General features: G+C 31.5%; 1 protein-coding gene and 1 long non-coding RNA gene across 4 annotated transcripts in view; both read right to left on the bottom strand.

The window, feature by feature from the left end:
* The window catches only part of LOC118204935 (DNA-dependent protein kinase catalytic subunit-like), a 601,004-nt gene extending 596,660 nt beyond the window's left edge, over window positions 1–4,344 (bottom strand). Inside the window, exon 1 of one of the 3 annotated variants that reach the window (XM_085815460.1) lies at window positions 4,061–4,344. In XM_085815460.1, coding sequence (XP_085671586.1) covers window positions 4,061–4,217 — 157 coding nt within the window. In that variant the 5' untranslated portion in view covers window positions 4,218–4,344. The remainder of the gene's footprint in view (window positions 1–4,060) is intronic. The other 2 variants (XM_085815459.1, XM_085815458.1) reach the window with 2 other exon arrangements.
* An 8,176-nt stretch (window positions 4,345–12,520) lies between these two features.
* Window positions 12,521–16,950, bottom strand: LOC146997691 (uncharacterized). Its single transcript, XR_015040775.1, has 2 exons — window positions 15,778–16,950; window positions 12,521–13,527 (listed from the first exon to the last, which is right to left on the bottom strand). It is a non-coding gene; the product is annotated as an uncharacterized LOC146997691 (long non-coding RNA).
* Between the last annotated feature and the right edge of the window lie 4,838 nt (window positions 16,951–21,788).

The following is a 21,788-nucleotide window of genomic DNA, read 5'->3' as shown; positions in this document are numbered from 1 at the left end:
TTTGGATTAGTTTGAAGCATGTACAAGAAATAAACATAGGTATAGTAAATAACTAAACTAATACAATTCAGGCTTAATTCAGTACACAATAGGAGCAAGACAAAATTTAGCAAAACAACTTGCCTTTCGTTGCCAATCTTATGATACACAGCCAATAATGTATAACGGACGCTATTAAGCTAGGCTAAAATTATCTTTACTGATTCTAAGGCATTTCAATTAATTTAGCAGACTGCACTGCTATCTGATCTTCTAATTTGATCCAGCTTATTAGTTTTTGCAGACAGCAAATTATTACAGCAAATTTATAAAAACTAAGCTTGAACTTTCGATTATGTCGAAACGAGTTTCCAAACCTGGAGTTGCCAAAGGATCTAAAAGCGAAACTATGTTTCGATGTTCTTAAACAAAAAGTGGAATTGCTACAAAAAATTGATGAAAGCATATCCGTCTCAAAATTATGAGAGGAGTATGGAACTAGAAAGTCCACTGTATATGACACAAGAAAAAAGAAAAAGAAACTTTTTAAATTTTTTGTGGAAGCATCTTAAACAACTTACATTGAAAGAAATGTTTAATAAAGTAAACATATAAATATTAAGCTTTTTTGTTCGTAAATTTAAATACCCTCTAGATTAGATTTGTTCTTTATTTCATAATTTACGATGTCATATTTTTAATTGTATAATTTCTTGTCATCATGATGTTGTCATCTTACCAGATTTAAATTGATGATCCATTATACGGAAAACTGTCAAATCTGGAATCGCCGAAGTCCCAACCAGTCCGGATTTCGGACTTTGTAGTGTATATCAAAAGAAGGGACATTAGCAAGATGAACTAAGTCCCTTGATTACCCACTTTTGTCTCAACCAAATGCACTTTTGTCTTCCAGAACAATTATCCTTAAACTGAAGGATTAGTAATGAGAGATCCTCAGAGTTCTATTCTCATTGATATTTATTGAACCCAAAATATTTTTTAAACTAAAATTTTCCTGTTAATTTTATTATGATGATCACATATTTAATCTTTTTGATGGTAATAAAGGTAACTTATCTCAAGTTCAGTCTGTCATGAATTTCACAGATCCACTTTTATACTGTTCAATTCTGAACTCTATACATTTTGTTAATATTTTAATGATACACAAACAATTAATAGTTCTGGTGCCGTAGTGTATTTTAAACCTCTTTTAGTTTGTCTCCCACTGCTTTACAGATTCTGCCATTCTAGTGAACAAAAGTTAGTATCCATACTTTCTGTGCACTTAAGGCTTGCTCCTCTACATCAACATCTGATCAAAAACTCAACTTCTCACCAAAGACTATTTACTAAGCAACTAAAAAATTTTCTTTTTCTAATAAAAAGAAACATTTTTCTACCTCGATCAATTATAATAATTAAGTTTTTATTTCTTTCTTCACAAAACTGCATATATTTTATACAAGTTCTGCTTTTGAACAGTTTCTTCTCCATTTAATAAATACATAATTCAATCTTTAAAAAATCCAGTTTCTAATATGAATTATTAGAGAATTAACACCATTCTTAGTGAATCCAGCTTAATACGCATTGATCAAAACAAATATACTTAAAAATTTCGGTGCTATTCAATTTCAGGCCGTAAAAAATCGCGGAACTATTGTTGATGCCAATGCTGCCAAAAATAACTGCGGCAAGAAAGGAAGTATAATAGTAAATAACTATTTAAGATTGATGTTTTAATTCAGATGAAAGGTTAATTTCATATAATACTTTATTATTATTATAATTTATATAAAAAAGGCTAAACATGAGTGAATGGAAGCATAAGAGTAAATAACTATTTCAGATCATTATTATAATTTATATAAAAATTGCTAAACATAACTGAATGGATGCCTGCATCGGTATTTCGCTACCGACTTATCACTAAAGCATGATTTCATCTCGTTGGTTGTTCAAACGTAATTTTCTATAATGAATGATGCCTTTTCTTTGAAAATATTCTCAGTAAAGTGCAAAATCGCTCACTTATTTGTTTGCTGCTTTTTACAAGGGTAAAAACAATTGGATTTTTGTCAATTTTCTTTTACTTTTTAAGTGAAAATAGGTCGATGTGCACATAGATAAAGTCAAGGGTATGCGCAGTGCCATTTTTGTGCAATTCTAGGATTTTTTTTTTTTTAAACACTAAGATCGATGTGCACATGGATACCGAGTATTTGCAATTCTTAAAAACGCGTCAAGCAGTGGGTGATTCTGCACTTGACCCAAAATTCTATTGCCGAGTTTTCGTCATGGGCAATTCCCAAATTGTTAAATCCATAGGATATCAAAAAAGGATTTAAAAATTAAACCAGTATTTCAATGACATCTTAAGAAATATAGAACTATATAAATTTACGCAATCTGAAATCAGCATGTACACTAGATTTGGCGCGCTGTTAAATGGGCGCGTTTGCTAGATTTGGCCCTTTTGCGTGTACATTTTCACTACAATTTTTTTACAGCCCTCGAAACCGAATAGTACCAAAATTTCTAATCAAGGAACATGAATCTTATCTTAAAAAAAAAAAAAAGGAAAAACTAAATCAGAATTGTAAATGCTGGCCTTCAAATCATGCATTACTTTTTTAATAATTTAATTTTATGCACTATTTTTGAGCCCAGTGTTACAGGTTAAGTTATTCAAATGCAGCAAAGCTTACAAAGGCCTAAGATGAGATGCCTTTGTTGAAGACTTTTTAAGGAACTACCTTAATTAAGGGAAAATCATGAAAATAATATATGCTGCACATCCATTTCCCTAGCATCAAACCTAGATCGAACTCCCAGTATTCAGCAGACTTAACTACATAACAATTGGAAGGCAATTTGGTATAATATATGATGTTATTATATGCAGAAAACACAATGAAAACATGCACGCTGAATTTATAAAATAAGCAGCTGGATAATATAAATTGATATAAGTTACAAAATGGCAGTATTCCATTTAGTATTGCCTCATATTCAATTTAAAATTGAGGAAAATCATGAAAATCAACCATGAAGCAAACCCATATCCCTAGCATCAAACAGAGATCGAACTCCCAATATTCAGCAGACTTAACTACTTAGCAACTGGTGACAGAAATTTGGCATAATATATGTTATATTGTACAGTAAACTCGACAAAAACATAAACACTGCTTCAGTATGCACAAATAATTTATGAAATCATAAGAAGCTGGAAAATAAAGAATTGATAAAAGTTACAAAATGGCAATATTAAATTCTAGTTCAGTCCCAATAGCTGAAATTAGCCGACTGCATGGCATTATTGCATACACCAACATAAAAAAAAGGAGGAAAGTGCAAAATCGGCCACTGCTTGGCACGTTTTTAAGAATTGCACATACTCAGTATCCATGTACACATCGACCTATTTTTACTTAAAAAAAATCCCAGAATTGTACAGAAATGGCATTGTGCACTCCCTTTACTTTATCCATGTACACATTGACCTATTTTCACTTAAAAAGTCAAAGAAAATTGACAAAAATCCAATTGTTCTTACTCATGTAAAAAGCACCAAACAAATAAGTGGGCAATTCTGCACTTTAGCCTAAAATAGTACAATCTAGTGTTCCGCAGAAAACCCTCACTTGGACAAACATCAGATACATTTCAGAAGAAAGAATTTGCAAAATAAACCAGTTCCTAATAAAAAGATGGCATTTTAATGTAAAAACTATTTTGTACTGCCCACTGAAGAAGGTGAAAGAATATTCATTGATTAAAAAGAATGAAACTCAACAGTAAAAACTGACATAATGCATGTAAAATTTACAAGATAAATTTTGAAAGGCTAATATGTTCCTTTCTGAAAAATATTCCCAGAGCTTTGAAATGTGTCTCTCATGCTTACATACATTAGGCCAATTCTTGCTGTTAACATGTATATCCTTTATTACGAATAGTGTCACATAAATCTTGATACTTCAGTCAACAAATGCTATCTTCATCTTAGATTAACAGCGAAGAAATAAAAATACTACTGGAATCAAATAATATTCCATTAATATAAAACAACCTCTTTCTTGGTCTTTTAAATGAAAACTCAGGAAGTTTTCGCGAATAATTTTTATAATGTCAACAATGTTGCCTTCATTCGCAGATAAGGAATTACTTTCACGATAACCTTTCAGAGTATCTAAATTCCGCAAAATCAAATCCGCAAAGTCTGTCATTCTTTAAACGTGTGCACGGAGTATAAGGACTCCGTGATATTCCGTGAACGTGTGAAATGAAACACTGACAGACAGACAGACAAAGTAGGTAGACAGATGTCTTATTTTGCACCCGCTAAGTCTTTCTGCACCGATGGGCGAAAAATCAAGCATAAGTGCGAAGGAAAGGTATATAGAAAGAGGGGCAATTTCGTATTTGAGGAGAGTAAAAAGGAACTTCGTACATCTTGTACGAGTTCAAAAGGCCAGGAAGAAAAGATGGGACAAAATAAAATTTAAAATAAATGGCCCAAAAATAATAGAGGGAAAAAAAAAAAAAAAAATTAAAAAAAATAAAAAAGGGCCTATAGAAAGAAAAGGAAAGGAAGTAGAAAATATCCTAAAATACGATTGTGTCCATGAGTGTAGTTAAAAGGAGAAGAAACTGTCTTCATTTACAATAAATAGTGTCTCACAGGTGTGTTTGTGTAGTGAGTGTGTTTGGTAATGGTGAATAGATGTGTTACTGGGGAAAAAACAAATATTGACGGTGTTAAAATGCTTCGTATCAAGGTATTTAGCATGGAATATAAAGTAATATGTACGCTTGTATCCTGAGATGTCATCAAACAAAAGTATATATTAATTTAACCAAAGTAACTTATGCTACTTTCATTCTCAACATTTTCATACATTTTTCAAAAAGCAGCAGCAGACTAACAACATAGAACCATATACAATACAAGACCACAACCGCACACACCAAATATATATATATATGTGTGTGTGTGTAAATTACTGAGTATATGTATTAAAAACACAAATTAAACAGTATTTATTAATTTAACTATCATAATTTATTACAAGATTAATTATTTTGGAACAGCTTTAGTATAGCCCACCTTCAAAGTTTGGCGAATTTGGTTTGGCGCCAAAGCACATGAAATACGTTGTTTTGAAAAATGGTTGCCATCCAGATTTTCGACGAAACTCTGTGTTTAAAAAAATGGTAGCCATCTTGATTTCACCAGAAATCGTGGATAATAGAAATAAGTTTATGACTATTATACACGGTTTTAAGAGAAAGAAATATTAAGAAATGATTAATAAAAATGATTAAGGCTAAAAGGATGTAATTTTAAAAACAATACCGGAAACCTTTAGCTATTTCACCTTTAATAAATAATTTGGTGTGACGTCACAATGTATTCTCCATGCTACTAAGGCTACTATAAAGGGGAGCTGAATCATCATCCATTTTGAAGCTAACTTGTTGGTATTCGCTATTGGATTAGCACTGATTTCTTGACATATTTGTGGATCGATTTCGACCTAATTTTCAGAAAAATGGGTGGTTGTGCTGCACCAAATTGTTCGAATCAGTCTAAAAATAACTTTAGGATGTTTCGTTTCCCTAGAAATGAAGAAAGACGAAGAAAATGGATAGTTAATTCTCGTCGAGATCAATGGATCCCGGGCCCAGGAGCGTATCTTTGTGAGGTAAGTTCAGCTTCGTATTTTTCCATAGAATGTTAGAAAAATTACTCTTCTTGGTACTTTAAAATATGTATTTTCATTTAACTGTCACTTATTGACGATCAACTGATTTTATAAGTACAAAATCAACTGCGGAATGTGTATGTGTTTGTGCAGTAAAATATCGTTGTTTCTTTTGTTATCGTGAAAAGTTTATACCGTTTGTAAAATTTGTATCATACATTTCATGTAAACTTTGTGCTCAGTTAGAAATGTGATGTGCCTTTTTCTTTTCTTTAATTTTACTGTACGATTGGTAATTTAAAGTAGCATTCTATGTTTTGATTCTGATGTATTGTCGCCAAATCGGATAGTTGGCGCCAATGTTAAAAACTGGATGGTATGATCCAAATAATAAATGATTTTGTTTTTTCTTTATAGTAAGATAAATATATTCTGTATTTTTAGACATTTTTAAGAAGTTAAATATTAATTTAAATATTCGATGAATCGTTTTGATCCCATTATTATCCTTTATTGTAGTAGTAAATCTTAATGTTGTATTTTTAACTATAGGTACTTTAAATTTATTTTTAGTGTGTAAGCAGGAAATATGTTTTAAGTAGTTTTACAAACATGATTACTTTTTAAAAATTTCGTTCTATTTTCATAAAAAAATTTTAATTTATCAGAAAATTACATTCTTAAATTATTATAATATATGTAACTGTAATTTAATACTAGTGCTTTTGATTTTAATGTTAAATTTCATGCATGCTTTTGTTAAATATGCAGGTACATTTGAAGAAAATCAATTTGAATGCTCTAGGCAAGATGGGCGTAAAAAACTCAAGCCCAATGCTGTGCCAACTCTTTTCACTGTGCCTAATCCCCCACAACTGTTGACCCCACAGCATCTAAAAGGCATTGGTTTACCAAAGCACCGTTCAGTTACATCCAATTTTTGTAATGTGTTTTTTATTTTTATGGTTTTTCATAAAAAAATATGTTTTTATTACAAATGGACTAAATTGCTTTATAAAAGAATCAAAATATTGAAATTAAGGCATTATGTGATAAAGCTGTAATTACAGTCCCTAAGATTAGATTAAAAAATTAAAATTTTGCTGTTGTTATATATATAATTAAGTATGTACTTTGTTATTATAATCATATATTGAAAATTAAGCATAAAACCTCAATTTGATGTAGTTTTTGGATAAAGTTTTTGTAGTTTTTCGAGGACGGTCATACATGGGTCTGGTTTCTTCAAATTTGCTCCTAAAAGAAAGAAACCGGTATCTGATTGCCTTCAAAGTCAAAAGAGTTTAAATCAAAATTTGTATTAAACTAAAGTTGCTTTTTTGCTTAATTTTAAATTCCAGATAAATAGAGAGAAATATGTATGGAGTAAGTAAAAGAAATAATATTGAAATTAATAACTTTAATCTTGAGTAATACAATAATATAGTTATAATACATTGATTTAAATGTATATTTTAATGTCTTATATGTCTTGTCTGAATGTTGTTATTTTTTGTTTAAAGATTTACAAAACTTATTAGGATTATTTATATTATTTATTATTAAAATTACATTAAGTATATTTTATTTATCAGCATTTTCAGGTATCCTTACTTATATGTGTTTCATAATTTTTGCATCTTCAGGGTGGCTTGCTGCACGGTTTACCTTTATCAACTGAAGCGATTTCTGTTGCTGAACCATCTGTTGTAAGTCTTCATTTGAACAGTTATTAAATATTTAGTATTATAAACTTTTTCTAAAATTAAAAAATATATTAACGTAATATTTACTTATGTTTAAGAAATATGAATGCTATGAACAGTCCAATGTATTTATGCTTTTTTATAAGTTGAGTTACTTTGAAAATGGTAATGATTATTTGTATTTATTTTTATCCGATCAGAGTTTATAATTTCTTTCACTTCCACATATTTCATATATTATAATTTCTTTTAGGTTCATTTGCCACAACCTTCAGCTTCATATTTTGGAGAAATAAATTTTGCTGCTGAAGTATCTGATGTAAATTGCCATTTTGCACTTCTAAAAAATTTTAATAGTTTTTTAACATCTATTCGTAAACTGTACTATGTTTTTTTAAATGTTTCCATCTTCATAATCATGCACTTTATTTCATTTCACCAGTGGTTGCAAATGTGTACATTACAGTACATCTCAGGTGTGTTTGCAACAACATTTAGCATTACCTTCTGATTAAATAACAGCTGCTAGTAAAGAATCTATTCTATGTTTTCATTTGAGCAGCTATTAAATGTCATATGTTTTACATATATTAATGAATTTTTATACGATTTCTGAAATATGAAATTGTCTTATGGTTGCTAAACAGCTGTACTATATCTGGCTGTTGTGCTATGGAATTATTTTTGAATTTTGAGTGTTAACAATTTATTATCTATTTATGAATTATAAAATGTTATGTAAAATAATTATTTCTTAAAATGAATGTAGTTTATATTATCTGTATTTCTAAATTTCTTATATATATATTTCAGGTTTGTTTGCAAGAACAAGCTTCAACTTCATCTTGTGATAAAATGCCATCTATTTGTGAAGGATCTCATGTAAGATAATTAGTGTATTATTAAATTGCTTGCTTATAGAAAACGTTTCTATTAACTTTTTTGGGGGGGTAAAAGGAATGTAATTAATTTCATCAGCATTTACAAATTCTTTGTGTACATTTCAGGTTTGTTTGCAAGAACAGCCTTTAGCCTCATTTTGCAATGAAATACCATCTATTTGTGAAGGCTCTGATGTAAGTTGATAACCAATGTATAATTAAATTACTTCCTTATATGCATTTAAAATGTTCTATAAAGTAATTTTTTGGTAAAAGGAATGTAATTAATTTCATCAATAGTTGCAAATTCTCTATGTAAATTTCAGTTTTGTTTGCAAAAACAACCTTTAGATTCATCTTGCAACCAAATTGTAATTAATTTTAATTAATTTCATCAGCATTTGTGAAGGCTGTGATATAAGTTGATAATTTGTGTTATTAAATTGCTCATGATTATGGAGATAATCGATCCCTTGAAAAGCTGGAAATAAATTTTAAAAATCTATTTTTAAGTGAAATAAATTTTAAATATTAGAAAATAAAACAAAAATAATCTAGAAAATGCTGAAAACAATAGAGTCAAATTTAAAAACCCACCACAGTATAGGAAAAGAGACCTGGAACTTGCATTTTTATTTTGTGGATTTATTATCTGTTTAAGTTTGACATTTAATCCAAAGGGGCTTTGTCCCTGAAGGACTATTGTTTTCGTTTTGTATTGAAACACTATAAACGGCTGCATCACTTTTCTAATTGTTGCCACCAAATATTATCACCCTGTACTATATTTAAAGAAATTATATAGTGAAGAATCTGCATAAATGCATGTATGTTTTTTGCATTCTGATAAAACAACGGTACCTAGAGCCATCAAATTTTGAATGACTTAATTCTACTGTGAATATGGACATCTGGAAGACCGAATTTGAAATTCGGAATTTGTTTTAATATATATTTTATATGTTGTAAAACTTTAACGAATTTTTGATTAACAAACTTGAGGATTTCAAAGCGAGCAATGGCAATGTTGTACAGAAAAGACACTTTTATCTCCAGCGTGTGAGACAATGAATCGGGAATTCTGAAGATATGTTCATTTTAAAATTATCTTGCAATATTGCTGTTGAACTGAATTTTATAGTTTAAGTGTGAAAAACTTGATATTTAATAAATAAAGGTAAAACACAAAATGTTAAAAAAAGGCCCCTTTGGGTGTAATTTAAAATCTGAAACCTTTCAGATCTTTTTTGTTTGTTTGTTGTGTTCCCCCCCCCTTCTTTGATGATTATTCATATAGATTTTTTCTTTATTCCAGGATGTTCTTTTAAGGAATTTTATAAAACAGCAGACTGAATTGATCTCGCTTCTGCAATGCCCGAACAAAATATTACTGAAAGAACTTACAGCAACCAAAAAAAATGAAATTAATGTTTTAAAAAAATGGCATAGCACTGAAATTCAACTTCATGACCTTCAAGTACAGCATGAGGAATTGCTGAAAGGAGTGAAAACATTTCTTTCAGATGAACAAATAGCAATGTTGAAAATTCCTCGTAGAAGCATTGCAAAATGGTCTAATGAGGGAATAATAAAAGGCCTCAAAGTTAGATTTGCCTTGGGCAAGCATGGTTATAATTACTTGCACAGAATAGGTTTTCCGTGCCTTCATACAGCACTTTAAATAAAAGACTTCAAGGTCTTGAAATGAATTTTGGAGTCATCAGTGAGATGATTGAACCTTTGAAAATTAAAGGAGAAAAAATGAATGCTAGTGATAAAGACTGTATTTTATCATTGGATGAAATGGAGATTTCTGGCAATCCTGATTTTGATATTTCAAAACGTAAATTTATTGGTAAATGTACATTAGGAAATCAAAAGGGTGCAGGAAATCACTATTTAGTTATTTTACTAAGAGGTTTGAAGCTGAAATGGAAGCAAGTGGTTGCCCATGAGATAACTGGACATGTAACAGGATGCCAGCTCAAACAACTTGTTGTCAATGTTATCAAAGCTGTCAATTCTGTTGGATTTAATGTTGTTGGTATTGTTAGCGATATGGCAGCAGTAAATAGAAGCCTGTGGAATTCTTTGGGAATATCTGTTTCTCGAAGCCAAACAAATAATTTCACTACTGAAATTAAGGGCAAAATTATTTATGTATTTGCAGATGTGCCACATCTTTTAAAAAATCTCTGGTCTGCAACTCTTAATCATAGTATAAAACTGCCCAGTTATGTTTGCAATAAAGAAAATTTGGTTACTTTGCATGTATCTGCAGGATTTATAAAAGATATCTGGATTACTGAAACAAACCAAAATTGTGGTTTGAGAACTTGCATCATCTCAGCAAAGAAGACCTCTTCCCCTCACATTGTGATAAAATGAATGTTGCTTCTGCTGTGAGGTTTTTTCCAATTAAAACAGCTGTGGGATTGGAGAAGGCAGTAGCTTTAAAAGAGATAAGCCCTAATGCTCTTACAACAGCATGGTGGATAAGATTTATATGTCAGTGGTTTCAAATGCTATCCTCTAGATGTAGAAAGAACTCAATTTCTGTGACAAATAAAAGCAAAAAAATTGAGTTACTTTTTGAATTTATTAATGTTATACAGCTTATAGAAATTGGTAAAGGGTGGAAACCATTACATACTGGTTTGATTCTTTCTACTTTATCAGCCATACAGTTAGCAGAGGCATGTTTTCTGAATGATTTTCAGTTTATTTTGACGAGCAGATTGACACAAGATGCTCTAGAAAATGTATTTTCTCAGATACGCAGAAAAGCTGGTTTGAGGCCAAGTGCTTTGCAAGCTGTGAAAGCATTAAAGCTTATCTGTTTATCTCAGTTTATATCTGACATTAAGAACTCCAGTTATGCTACTGATTCAGATATTTACTTATTAAACTATGCGAAAGATGAATTTGAATTTCTGAAGGAGAAAAAAGCTTTAGAGCCTGTTACCATACCAGAAGTTTCTGATGTATCTCTACAGAATCTCACCTTTAGTGAGGAAAATAACGTCTGTTATGTTGCAGGAGCTGCAATAAATTCTGTTTTGAAAAATGCTTGTAATTCATGCTGACAGTTTCTCTTAGTTTGTGAGCAAAATACTCCTTCCATTGATGAAAATAAGCAGTACATAATTAATTTTGCAAATTTAGGTGGGCTTAAATGTCCTTCTCCAGAAATTTTTAAATTGTGCCTTCTGTGTGAAAAAATCATTCAAAATTTTCGAGACGAAATAATACATGGAAATGTAACTATGGATGTGGAATTTGTTAATATGATTTGTAAGAAAGCAGGTGAGGTAAATATTCCCTCCTGTTGCAATATCAAAACAAAGATAATAAAATATTATTTGACTGCTCATGGAATTGGTCTCAAGAAGCTTCTTCAAAATAAAAGGCAGCAGCGGCAAAGTTTTGCATCTCCTGCTTTTAAAAGGAAGAAAGTAAACTAGAATCTAATCAAGAGTTTAAGAAGTTTTTGCTGTTCAGTTCTGTCTGTAAAAAAGTAGAGTAGTTGTCACTGAAAAATTGCTGTTTGTCTCTTCGAATAATAATTAGGCCCACCAACAGCTGAATGGTTAAAGTTACTGAATGCTGGGAGTTCCATCTTCTGTTCTATTTCCGAACAGGCTGGCTGCATGGTTGGTTTTTTTGTGGTTTTTCCCCATGTGTAATGTGAATACAAGCCAGTTCTCCTTAGAAAGTCCTCTACAATAGAAGATCTCATAGTCAGCTAAATCGGATTTACTTTTGTGTGACCTTAAATGAGGCATCAATTGTGAATCTGTTTTGGCATGTTATTAGGAATTTTAAATGAAACATTTATTGCTGTTGTGAAAGAATGATCAACTGATGTTTACCTTACTAATCAATGTCTTATAGTATTGTAATGGCTTGCAGGATTTTTCATAATGGGATGTTGCATATGTTTTACTCTTCTTTTTTACCAAATAAATAGAGTATGTTCCTAATCAGACATTTCTTCTTTTGTACCAGGGTTATATAGTATGATGTGATAATTTGGATTTGTTTATAGAATACATAACAGTATTTTTTGACATTCTAATAGAACCAGTGTATTTTATTTATTTACTTATTGCTTTAAAACAGATTTTGAATCAAGGCTTACTTCCTATCCCCTTTGGGTATGCACATAAAACATGTTTAAGCTATATTTATAATGAGATACAGTGGATAGACAAAAATATGGAAACACCTTGTGAAATGCATGTTTGAAAAGAAAGATTGATTTTAATGAAATGTAGGTGGCGCTGGCATTTTTGACTACTGACGCCACCTATACAACTTCGTAAATGTGCTAAACAGTTCAGTTGTTGTCGGAGTACTGTTATGTGAGGTTGTCACTGCATTATGTCAGAGTTAACAGACTTCGAACGTGGGCAAATTGTTGGAGCACGTATGGTAGGTGCTTCGGTAAGCAAGGTAGCCGAGGTGTTTAGTGTTTCAAGAGGTACTGTATCGAAGATTTATTCCGCATATTTGAAAAGCGGAAAAACATCATCTGCTAAATCACAGGGCGGACGAAAGTGTGTCCTGAGTGATCGTGACAGACGATCATTAAGGGCAATTGTGATGAAAAATAAGAAGACCACAGCTGCAAAAGTTACTGCTGAAATGAATGTTGTGTTACCGAACCCTGTGAGTACCAAAACAATTAGAAGGGAGCTTCATAAACAGGGAATTGCTGGCCGTGCTGCATTTGAGAAGCCACTCATCAGTGACGCTAATGCCTGTAACAGGAAAAGGTGGTGTTTAAGTCATAAAGCCTGGACTATAGAGCAGTGGAAGCGAGTAATATGGTCTGACGAGTCTTCTTTCACATTGTTTCCCACTTCTAGCCGAGTTTATGTCTGGAGAATGCCATCTCAAGCCTATAATACAGACTGTTTGTTGCCAAGAGTGAAACATGGTGGAGGTTCTGTTATGGTTTGGGCAGCCATATCGTGGTTCTCTGCTAGCCCCAAATGAACTGTGTCAGGGCACGACTGCCAAGACTTATGTGAATATTTTGGCCAATCAAGTTCATCCCATGGTACAAACTTTGTTCCCCGATGGTGATGGTGTCTTCCAAGACGACAAAGCCCCTGTTCACACAGCTCACATTGTCCAGGACTGGTTTTCTGAGCACGAGGATGAGTTGTCCCATCTCCCCTGGCCACCACAGTCACCAGACCTGAATATTATCGAACCTTTGTGGTCTTAGGTTAGCTCCTTTAATGGAAAAAGAACAAAATAAAAATGATATACCTTGAAAACAAGAATACTATCTGAATAGTGTTGGCTAAAATTTATTCAGATGGTTTTTTGCATTTATTCAAACATCTCCGCATATAAATGAGAATTACATTCTATATAAAGCTGTTTGATGTATAATGGAAAAAATTCAATTACTGCAGTATGTTTTAATAGAATTTGAATATAATAGACTGAATTGCACTACATTAGACCAAAAAGCAAAACATTTTTATTTATTTATCTTTATTTTCACTATATGTGTTTGTCATATGTTTGTTACTAGAGGACTTATTTTATAGATTTGAAGCTAAATAATATTTTTATGTTTTTACTTATGCAAATTAATTAATAAAAAGAACTGTGATTTAAGTATTGTCTTTGCTGTGATATAGATTGAATCTTATTATGTTATGGAATTATCATTTAAATATTCAGATACGTGTAATATTAAGAGCATATGTATGTAAGTATAATTTTTCCAAGTATAATAAAAAGTAACCATCAACAACAAATAAACTTATAAGTAAATAGTATCTGTAAATTCTGTATGTAAAGGTATTATTTTTATTTTTATTTATTTGTGTGTGTATTATTTTAATATTGTTTATAGCTAAATAAAGAAAAAAAATTATAATAATGGAATTTTTTACTCTATTAAATCTATGAATCTCACAGTCATCTGAGCATTGAAGTAATTTTTATAGCATTCTGCACTTCATTCTAAAAGCATTATAATTTAAAGGTGTATATCTTGAATCAGTATTTAAAATCATAAAGTGTTTAGCAGCTTTTTCTGGAAACACACACAAAATAACATTTTTAACAAATTTGCTACAGTAATAGACGTTTGATTCCATGTGAGCAAAATTCAAATAACATATTAAAAATAAAAAACAAAAATTAAAGATTAAACCTTATCCTAAATTAATGGAGGTTGAGGGATTTCCCTCAACCATATTAAGAATGTGGTTGAGGGAAAGCTCTTGTCAAAAAATACATTTTGAGATAAATAACATTATGCGTGTATTTAAAAGAAAAAATTGAAAATTCAATAAAGGAATTCAAAAAGAAAGCATTTTTAACTAAAAATACAAATTTGAAATATGATATGTGAAAATGTTTTAGAAACTTTTAAAATAACTTGAATCATACGAGAAATTTGGCAATTTAAAAAAAAAAATACGAGAAAGAATCTGAACTGCAGACAAAAGAAGGGGAAAAAGCCACACATCTTTATAGGAGTGCAGAAAAAAGCTGAAATTCGGATTCTCTAGAATGTTAAATTTTAGCGGACAGCGCTAAAGAGCCAAAGTTGCCGCTCCACACCTAAATTGCAACCCTAAAGCTTAGATTCAAAATGGCTGACGAGTCAGCCTGTATCTCTAGTAGCTCTACATGCTACGTGTAATTTGTATTTTCTCTTTAAAAAAAAAATAATGAATTGTTTATTATTCTAAATTAACATCAAATTCTTTAAATTTACATTTCTGAGCTTAGGCGTAACTGAAAATAAGTATAATAAATTGTTTATATTTAAAATAATCATGATACAGTAAGCGAATTCTACCAGTTATTACAACGATAAAGAACGTCGCAGTCTCTCATACTTGTATTTCATACAGGTTCCATATTTTCAAAGATTTTTAAGCTTTAGCATTTATACAAATAAAAAAAAAAGTTTTTTTTTAATTAATACTCTGGAACATATCAATTTTATCATATTTACAAATTAACATTTTGCTACGTAACAACATAACCCATTATATACCAGTAAGTAGACAATTTTCATTATTTTCTAAAAATTTTAAACTTCACATTAATGAAAAACAGGTTCTTAAATTTCTAAATCACATTATATTCTCTGTAGGCAGGCATACTAGAATGCTACACATAAATAAATAAAAAATTTAATTTCTCGCAATGAAAGAAAATATTATAAGAAAATAAATGCTACAAATTAGGAACACTAAGCAATGCTTCACATACACACACACATACAGTATCTCACAAAAGTGATGGGACACTTGTGCTTTACAAAAGGAAACTGTAGTAAAATAAATTAAAAGAAACATGTAAAAATTTTTTGTGGGTGTGTTTCATACTTAAATTTAGTAACAATTATTACATAATATATATTTTCTCAAAATATTAAAATATCAATTTAATAAAAATACAATTGTTTAGAACAGAGCAAAAAATGGCTCACATAAGTGATGGGACACTTACTTTTCCTCAAATATTTATCCAAAAATTTTACTTTATAAAAGGTTTTAATATTTTGGATTTCCTTTTACTTTTAAAACATGATTGAATCTTCTTGGGATGGATTCGACTAATTTTTTTGCGATTTCTGGAGTGATTTTACCCTATTCTTCTTGAAGCACCGATTTTAATTAATTGTCTTTCCTGGGTTTTCTCCACACCAAGATTTTACCGTCAGAATCAAATACGAGTATATTAAATTTACTCTCATCAGCAAATATAACTTCATTCCAGTAATCAGAATTCTTATTTATGTTGGATTTTGCGAAAGCCAGTCTGAGGTTTCTATTCTTTCCACTCACGAAGAATTTTTTCCCGGCTGCTCTACCGTGATATCCAGCAAATCAAATTACTCTTCCAATAGTCTCAGGATTAACAATTACTCCATATAATGCTTGTAAATCAGCAGCAACTTTGGGAGCACTCATTCTTGGATTTTTTTTAATATTTCGAACAATAATTCGCTTTAGTCCATTGGATAGCTTTGATGGTCGGCCAGGTCTTCTTTATCCTGAATCATATGATTCTTTTTATATCGTTTAATGATATTAAAACCTGTTGAATGACTCAGGTTAACGGTTTCAGCAGTTTCTCTAATAGAATTTCCACGTTCAATATGCAACTTAATAACTAATTTTCGAATTTCAGGCAAAGTTTCTTTTCGTTCAGCATTCATGGCTGCACAGAGATAAAAAACACAAAAATTCCAAAACAAACTGGAGAGAAATACTGCAGACGATTGCGATAAATTATTGCCAATTGCTTAGAGTAAAAATACAAACCCCAAAAAATATTTTTATTGCTTACTTCAGACGATTTTTGTTGCATAGTACGTAGTAGTATCTAATGGTGTCCCATCACTTATGTGAACCATTTTTTGCTCCGTTCTAAACAATTGTATTTTTATTAAATTAATATTTTGAGAAAATGTATGTGATGTAATAATTGTTACTAAATTTAAGTATGAAACACACCCACAAAAAATTTTTACATGTTTTTTTAATTTATTTTATTACAGTTTCCTTTTGTAAAGCACAAGTGTCCCATCGCTTTTGTGAGACACTGTATTATCAAAGAACTCATATTATCAAGTGCGATTACGATTGCAAACACTACGTATTATAATAATGAGGTAAAAGTTACTTATAGGGTCAAAGTTTACAGTTTTGCTACTGTTGAGTAGATCGTCGGGCTATCGATATATATCGTAAGTCGGAAAGCATTATAAACATATCAAAACCAAAACATTAAAATACAATTTAAATGAAAAATGATGTCTTAAATATAATCCACAATTAAAACAACAATACAAATTTAAAATACACAAACGATATGTTAAACATTGCATATAAAATACATTACATTACAGCTCGTCATCACACATTATCTCATTTTCCTTTGTAAACGACGATCCGTATTCGCCCGAAAAACATCAAAGCTCGGTGTCCATGTACACATCCATCTATTTCCACCTTAAAAATATCAGAGAATTGCACAACCTCGGCATTGCGCACTACATTGGCTTTGCCCATGTACACATCGATCGATTTTCACTTAAAAAAACATCCTAGAATTGCACAAACTAGGCACCGCGCACAACCTCGGCATTGTGCACTACATTGGCTTTGCCCATGTACACATCGATCGATTTTCACTTAAAAAAACATCCTAGAATTGCACAAACTAGGCATCGCGCACAACCTCGGCATTGTGCACTACATTGGCTTTGCCCATGTACACATCGATCTATTTTCACTTAAAAAACATCGTAGAATTGCACAAACTAGGCACCGCGCACAACCTCGGCATTGCGCACTACATTGGCTTTGCCCATGTACACATCGATCTATTTTCAATTAAAAAACATCCTAGAATTGTGCAAACTAGGCACCGCGCACAACCTCGGCATTGCGCACTACATTGGCTCTGCCCATGTACACATCGATCTATTTTCACTTAAAAAACATCCTAGAACTGCACAAACTAGGCACCGCGCACAACCTCGGCATTGTGCACTACATTGGCTTTGCCCATGTACACATCGATCTATTTTCACTTCAAAAACAACCTAGAATTGCGCAAACTAGGCACCGCGCGCAACCTCGGCACTACATTGGCTCTGCCCATGTACACATCGATCTATTTCCACTTAAAAAAAATCCTAGAATTGCACAAACTAGGCATCGCGCACAACCTCGGCATTGCGCACTACATTGTCTCTGCCCATGTACACATCGATCTATTTTCACTTAAAAAACATCCTAGAATTGCACAAACTAGGCACGTGCACAACCTCGGCATTGCGCACTGCATTGGCTTTGCCCATATATATAGCGATCTCTTTTTACTTAAAAATCAGAAATTGAATAAACTCTGCATTGTTCATATACTAAGAAATCTTCTTTCACTTAAAAGAAATCGGAGAATTGCAGAAATTCGCGCATAAGCAACTCCATTGATTCGCGTTGGAAAAAAAAAAAAGTTTCTAGAAAAATTGAGCTTACTACAGGCGAATCAAGATCTTAGCCTAATTGATTTCTCAGCCGTACATTTCTTGCAATACTACCATTCGATGACTTTTTCTGACTAACTAATCAGCATGGTATCTTACATTTTTCACAGAAAACGTTATCCTTCAATAATCGACAATCTGTCAAAAATCCTCTAAAAAGTTCATACTCTATTGTTAATTCATACATAAAATATCTGTCCCCAAAATTTTACGCTTGTTTGAAAACTCCCACCTTAAATTTTCCTTTATAATCTCCTGATATTTAATTACAACATCACTAACAGCAGTTTTAGAGCAAGCAATAACTAAACGCAAAAATATCCCCTCAAGTAGCCAAAAATATATATACAAAATAGTATTCACGGTATCTGAGAGTTAAACAATCGCCAATAACAGTGTTACGAATTATGTATATAGATATTAATTTTAGTAGAATTCTAATTTAAAATGTTGTATTTCCTCCTGCAACGCAGCGTGAGACAAATTTTAAGAGAAATCTATACCGGAAAAGTAAGAATACAGGCCACGTGCATTAAACTTTGAGTAAACGGATATGTCGGTAATTTGTATTGAAATTGAATAAATGTAACTGACTACTAAATTAGCTGTAACCGTAATTCCATCCTCTTGTTTACATTGCGTTTGGCGAATAGTATGGGTAACCAGATCATATCATTTATCGCCGCTCTTGGTGATATATTTTTGTTTAAAATTCCAGGTGGGCTATACTAAAGCTGTGCCATTATTTTACTATCATAATTTATTACTAGTTAAATAATGTTAATGTAACACAATGAGGTACACTGTTATTTATATAAGCTCATAGTTCTAAAAATTCATTTAAGGCGGTGAAGAATAAACCATCCCTTACATATGGACATTTAACAGATAGCAAAGAACAGTATGAGAAAAAATCGGTGAGGTATAATATTATTTAAAGGCGAAACTATATTCAAGCGATCTAGAAAGAAAAGAGAATCCAGAAGACCCGAGAGGGAAATAGCGCGATGCCCAAATTATCCCTCTCATCCCCAAATTTTCCCTCTCTCGAGATTCCTTAAGGGCTTTGTAAGTGTTGACAGACGTGAACTGATAACGCTGGCGTCTGTTTGGAGTTGATACACAAAGGAAGCCACAAGCAATGGCAATTTCAAGTATTTTTTAATGCTTTAAACTGATCAAAAATTAAGATTTATTGATTTAAAGGCACTTATTTATAGAAATTTGATTTAGTTTAGATGAAAGAAAAGTACTTATCTTAAAATTCCAGGCTTTTGGAGTACATCCTTCCATTGTCCGCTGTTTTATTCTCGTCAACATCGGAGCCGAAATTCATTGGAATGATATAGGTTTTGTAGGGGGAAAATAACTGACAGACAGACAGATGTCTTGTTTTGCACCCGCTAAGTCTTTCTGCACCGATGGGCGAAAAATCAAGCATAGGTGCGAAGGAAAGGTATATAGAAAGAGGGGCAATTTCGTATTTGAGGAGAGTAAAAAGGAACTTCGTACATTTTCTACGAGTTCAAAAGGCCCGAAAGAAAAGATGGGACAAAATAAAATTTAAAATAAATGGCCCAAAAATAATAGAGGAGAAAAAAAAAGGGCCTATAGAAAGAAAAGGAAAAGAAGTAGAAAATATCATAAAATACGATTGTGTCCATGAGTGTAGTTAAGGAGTTCATCTGCAAAAATTAGTGTCTTTAAGAAGCAAACTTTAGCTAAGTTTTTAAAAAAAAAAAAAAAAAGGAATGAATTCCTACATGGTAATGGGTATGCCCTTATCTTGAGACCTAACTAGAAAAGACATATATCATCACAGAGATGTACATAATATTTTAACTAAAGTAATATTAAATATTACCGTTCCCAAAAAATTCATGTATATTTCAGAAAAACAGTAATTGACAAAATTATAAATCCATCATACACAGTGTGAGAGCATTTCAGCAAAAATAAATTATACAGTTTATTTTTCTTAAATATTAGTTAAATATAAAATTAATTTATTAATTTAACCGTTGAAATTTATTATAGTACAAGTTGAACAAATTCCGTCACTGTATTTTTATTTGCTCGTAACTTTAAGTTTGAGACCTAAAAAAAAAAAAAAAAAAAAAGTCGGGGATCTTTATTACAAAAATCACGATGTATACTCGTCGATGATCAAGAGATCCCCATTTTTCCCTCACAAGAAATTCCTAAGCACGAAAAGGGGGGGCCTCCGAAGGGTGTGAGTTGCTGATAAGAACGGACTACTGATAAGGAATGTGGCGTCTCTACGGAATAGTTACGAAGAAAAGAACCACATGACCTGCTACTATTACCAACTATTGTATAATGCTAGAATCTTATGAAAAATAATAAATAAAGAAATTTAATGACACTCTAGTGATAGAGAAACAGATATTTTATAGAGAACAGAATGTTACTTATCTGAATATTCTGTGTCAGGGCCTCTTTTGGATTTCTGGTGTTCATAGTGAACAGCTAACAAAACACCTGAAGTTTCGAAGAAGCGAAATTTCCTTTTTCAATTTGATGAATGAGATATTGCATAGGAAAGGTGCATTTAACTATTTTAGAGAGTTGAAAACATTTTTGAAACACTTATTTAAAAAATTTCGGAGCTGTGTTTAGACACTGCCTCCAGCTTTCGTGATCGCAGCGCTCCCTCCATAGACAGCTCCGGGGAAAATAACTTGCCGCCAACATGTAGACATTTCAGTTACAATTATAGAAATAATTTTCAACCATGGCCTGTTAGTTAGAACAATCGTTTCAAACTCAAATTGCATACGCTCTGAATGCATAATCTAAAAACAACTGACAGGCCGTATTTTTTTTAACCAAAATGGGAAATTTTATTAGCAAAAATTTTATTATCGGGTTTTAACGAAAGTTTCCCCTGCCACCGCAAATATCGTCTACGCTGTGTCTACCGAAGACTTCATATATAGTTCGTCGGCGTATTTCCAAACCCTACCCTAAGGCTCCTATAATATTAGGCTATTTCTTGTTATAATGCTGTTCAATATATCTTCAATACTTTTGTAAATTTAACGACATTCTTTGCAATCACTGTGGTGCTTTAAAAAGAAGTTTCTTAGTTATGCTTTCTAATAAGAATGGGTTTAAAATTAAGTATTATGTATAATAACTAGCAGTTAAAAAAACTTGACTGCATGAAAATGCTGTTGCTGTGTAAAATAAAAAATAAGCTTTCTTTTATGCTTTGAAATGAATTACATGTGGTTAAGTCGTCCTTTTACAATTTAAGAATGTGGTTAACACACATTCTTAAATTGGACAGGTTTTACCTAAATTATTAGTATAAAATATATAAACTATGAATTATTTTGTAACATAACTCAAATTACAAAATTCATTCTATATACTTTCAAAGTTATTATCTTTTATGGAATAACTGTTTTTTAATTTTGGTAAAAATTGGATTTTTAGA

Source organism: Stegodyphus dumicola, chromosome 4 (assembly GCF_044657685.1).
Source record: "Stegodyphus dumicola isolate Sdum_Otavi_A_Nest chromosome 4, ASM4465768v1".
NCBI lineage: Eukaryota > Metazoa > Arthropoda > Arachnida > Araneae > Eresidae > Stegodyphus > Stegodyphus dumicola.
Note: the sequence above shows the minus strand (reverse complement) of the source record. Positions and strands in the feature narration are given on the sequence as shown.